This window comes from Anneissia japonica, unplaced genomic scaffold, assembly GCF_011630105.1.
Source record: "Anneissia japonica isolate Jap-2015-1 unplaced genomic scaffold, ASM1163010v1 scaffold17412_len611537_cov169, whole genome shotgun sequence".
Classification (NCBI taxonomy): Eukaryota; Metazoa; Echinodermata; class Crinoidea; order Comatulida; family Comatulidae; genus Anneissia; species Anneissia japonica.
In genome coordinates this window covers 71264-75804 of record NW_022695890.1, presented here as the reverse complement: position 1 = coordinate 75804, position 4541 = coordinate 71264, and the positions used below count along the sequence as shown (strand labels likewise).

Here is a 4541-nt window from a genome sequence, read left to right as displayed (position 1 = left end):
TATAATATGGTATACCGACTGCATGTTTTACTAACCTTGGTAATTTGGGGCCTTTTCAATTTCATTGGCATTTCACTCTCATTTTGGGCGCGTGCTTTTGTGGAAGAAAACAATTAGGCATTGCAATATAATAGGAGCAGGATTATGACCGATTCAATAATTAGGTATTGCAATAGGTGCAGGATTATGACCTATTCAGTAAATCGCGCGTTTTCAAGAACCAATAGGAAGCCTTGAGATAATAGGGTGGAACGGGAAGCCCTATTTTGCATATCTAGCTCTACAAATACTGTGCTTAACTTCAACTTCGCTAGTCACTTCTATTCACAGACTAAAGTCGTAAACATGCCTCCAAAAACTTCAGGAAAAGCTGCTAAAAAAGCCGGTAAGGCTAAAGCCGTTAGAACTGGCGACAAGAAGAGAAAACGTAAGCGCAAGGAGAGCTACAGCATCTACATCTACAAGGTGTTGAAGCAAGTTCATCCGGACACTGGTATCTCAAGCAGAGCCATGGGAATCATGAACAGCTTCGTCAACGATATCTTCGAACGTATTGCCGGTGAAGCATCTCGTCTTGCTCATTACAACAAGAAATCCACCATCACCAGCAGGGAAGTCCAAACCGCTGTTCGTCTCTTGCTGCCCGGTGAATTGGCCAAGCACGCCGTCTCTGAAGGCACCAAGGCTGTCACCAAGTACACCAGCTCTAAGTAAACTACATTACTCTGCTGTCTCAAACCAAACGGCTCTTTTCAGAGCCACCGAACAGTTCAAAAGAGACTTGTGTGCAATACCAATGCAATGTTTGCTCTTTGCTATTTCAAAATATTTTGAACATACCAACGAAATACATTAGAAATTTGCTACGTGCATATAATAGTTAATGGAATGGGTGATTTATTTTTTTATTGCTTTGTATTTTTGACCATTTTCCCCCTCCGAATGTACTGATAATTCAATTCAATTTATTCACAAAAACCTCCAAAGGGAGAAGTAAAACAGGAATACAAACAAAACTGAGTTAAAACCACATTGAAAATAAAAGAATGAAATAAATACTATTTAACAATATCTTTAAAAGAGCAGTGTTGCAGTAAAATAATTCACATAACATCATAATTAAAAGCTCTTCAACAGGCCCTTAAAGCATCGCTCTGTAAAATATATGTTATGCTATCGCAAATACCATGTTTAAGGGCACATGAAAACATTTATTAGATTATCGTGAGTGATAATCTCTCAATAATAATTATCGTGAGTGATAATCTAATAAATTATTTGCCCTGCATTCTAAGAATGATTTTAACTGGTAGTTAAAATCACGACGATGCTTATCATTAATCAAATATGTGAATAAAGAGTTGCCCGAATGCTTCCATAGTGTGTGAATTCTTTGTATATACAAAACAAACTTAAATTAGAATAATAAATATTATAATTAGAATAATTAATCTAAAATAATTGGATAATTTATACGGTTTCAATTTTCAAAATAGCATTGGCAATTGTTGGGTAATGGTAGAGATATATGGTACCCTGAAATAAGAAGATTGTGTTTTAGGAGGATCCAAAAGATCATGTACTTTTATATTAGTGAACTTGGATATTTTTTTTTTTTGTAAAAGTAAATATTTACACTCTTTATTCATTATTAAACCGTTATAACTGACTTATGAAACTACTGAAAGTAATCATGGTACGTAAAAGTTCAAGTTTGTAGGTGTGTGATGTAAATATAGCTATGGGAAGACGTTAGCCCTCCAGTATGTGTTTTTATTGTAGGTATGAGTTCACCTTTTTTATAAGAACACTGAGGCTGAAATAGCTTAAAAATAAGAAAAAATTAAAAACAACTTGAGGCTAAGGTAAATGTAAATTGAGGTTATTTTATTAAAAAGACTAGAAAAAACGAACACAAATCTTATTTGTACCTTATCTGCAGATAGGTATCGTGCTTGTTTGACGATGATTGTTAAACCGCCGAATGGCAATCAATCAACAGACTACACCCAGTTGTTTAGAAAACTCCCACCAAAAGTTTTTAAAACATGAAAGTGCAGTTTAAAGAAAGGACACAATAGAATGATAGGCGGCATTTTTCTTTGATTTTCAAAACTCCCATTAAACAACACATAAGCTCAAGGTTAGTGATTGACGCAATACTCGGTAATTCATATTACGTCCGTATACACACTTTATAGGTTTAGCGAATTCAAACTGGAGTACACTTCGAAACGAACTTCGAATAATAATAATCAGTATGTCTGGACGTGGTAAAGGAGGAAAAGGACTCGGGAAAGGAGGCGCTAAGCGTCATCGTAAAGTTTTGCGTGATAACATCCAGGGTATCACCAAACCAGCTATCCGTCGTCTAGCTCGTCGTGGTGGCGTGAAGCGTATCTCTGGTCTCATCTACGAAGAGACCCGTGGTGTATTGAAAGTATTTCTAGAGAATGTCATCCGTGATGCTGTCACATACACCGAGCATGCCAAGAGAAAGACCGTCACTGCCATGGATGTCGTCTACGCCTTGAAGAGACAAGGCCGAACCCTGTACGGATTCGGTGGATAAGCTACTCATCTTCCCTCAAACCAAACGGCTCTTTTCAGAGCCACCATTTGAACAAGAGAGAATGATTGCTTGCCTAGTTGTATTTCAGTTTTTTTGTATTTAATGCGTTTTCTAGTCACATCCAATATGATTATATTACAACAATAATTAGACAACAGTGTATACATTTTTAAAAAAGCACGTGCTTTGTGATGCCCGACTACGTAACATTGTATGTACTTGAATTATTAATTCAAAGAACTTGAATTTGAAGATGGTGAGCGGTTACTGTTCTGTCATAGCTACAGTATTTAAACATTCATACGTTACGTTTATTAATGTCAAATTAAATAATACACACTTTTATGAACCTCAGTTCATATCTAATGATGCACATAATTGACTAATGACTTGTTACGTTGTAATTAGGGAGCAGTTGTAGGCCTAATATAGTCCAACGGTCCACTGATTAATCTCAGATATACATACATAAGCATTGACCTATTATTAATAGGTCCATGCTCCAAGTACCTGTATCGAAATGCACGCCACCGTGTCGGGATTCAATATTTCGACACTAATTATGTCATCATCAAGAATCGATACTTGGAGTATGTATTATACCAGGGAACAGTTAATTACAATATAACTGTTCCCTGATTATACTATCTTGTAATATAGTATTACTGTACTTCGCTATACTAATTTTAAGTATTTGTAAGTATATTATAAATATAGGCTACTATTTTGTCCAATTCCAAGATGTAAATGTGTTCCTTTTGTTAAACTCAATCCATTTTTTGTAAAACAAATTCAATAATATAGCCTACACATTTCGTGATGACCAATTTTGAATACCTGTATAATAGAACCGTGGTACAGTACTTTAATTTGTGAAATAGGCCTATTTTAAGTAAGAATATTACCTATTAACATCCAAACTTTCTTTAATGCTCAAATTCAATGATACACATAATTTCGTGATACCCAAATAATATACAACCGCAATTCCAACCAAGTACTATCTTCAGGTTTTTTAGACTACCTTTTTAGTTTTGTAAGTATATATTATAAAAATAGGATACTGATGTGTCCTATTCCAACATTCAAATGTGTTCCTTTTATTAAATTTTGTGCTATACAAATTCAGTAATACACATAATTTCGTGATAGCAATTTTGAATACCTGTATAATAGTCAGAATTGTATTGTAAATTAATTAAATTTATGAAATATTTTAAGTAAGAATACTACCTATTAACATGCAAATGTTCTTTAATTTTAATTTAAACGATACACATAATTTTGTGATACCCAAATAATATAATTAATATAACCCAAATAATATAACCGAAATTCTAAGTTCTACTGTATTTGAAATACTACTTGGAAAGATTTTGAAAATAGATTATCAAAATCAAACGAACAGAACGTTCTCCTGATCATCATGTCATGATACGATACACAGCCTTTTTAAAACGGACGCGCCATACTTTACGGACGTGTTATGAGGCACTCGCTTGACCAATCACGTTGGGTTGTTCTAAAACCGGCTTACTATATAAGCACATGACATTGAGTAAATTAGACATCGATTTCAAATTGAAAATAAAAATGGCTCGTACTAAGCAAACTGCCCGTAAATCTACCGGAGGAAAAGCTCCCCGAAAACAACTTGCCACCAAGGCAGCACGTAAAAGTGCCCCAGCCACCGGTGGTGTCAAGAAGCCTCATCGTTACAGGCCCGGAACCGTTGCTCTAAGAGAGATCCGTCGATACCAGAAGAGCACCGAGCTTCTCATCCGCAAGCTCCCATTCCAACGTTTAGTCCGAGAAATCGCCCAAGATTTCAAAACCGATCTCCGATTCCAGAGTTCTGCCGTCATGGCTCTTCAAGAGGCTAGCGAAGCTTACTTGGTCGGTCTTTTCGAAGATACCAACTTGTGCGCTATCCACGCCAAACGTGTAACCATTATGCCAAAGGACATCC

At 35.8% G+C, this 4541-nt stretch overlaps 2 protein-coding genes across 2 annotated transcripts in view; both read left to right on the top strand.

Moving 5' to 3' along the window:
* Window positions 1–265: 265 nt before the first annotated feature.
* Window positions 266–1165, top strand: LOC117101583 (histone H2B, gonadal-like). Its single transcript, XM_033241564.1, has one exon. The coding sequence runs from the start codon at window positions 346–348 to the stop codon at window positions 712–714; it is 369 nt and encodes a 122-aa protein (XP_033097455.1). The 5' UTR covers window positions 266–345; the 3' UTR covers window positions 715–1165.
* A 1076-nt stretch (window positions 1166–2241) lies between these two features.
* The window catches only part of LOC117101586, an 8732-nt gene continuing 6432 nt past the window's right edge, over window positions 2242–4541 (top strand). Inside the window, exons 1-2 of the mRNA XM_033241567.1 lie at window positions 2242–2553; window positions 4132–4496. Coding sequence (XP_033097458.1) covers window positions 2261–2553; window positions 4132–4496 — 658 coding nt within the window. The 5' untranslated portion in view covers window positions 2242–2260. The remainder of the gene's footprint in view (window positions 2554–4131; window positions 4497–4541) is intronic.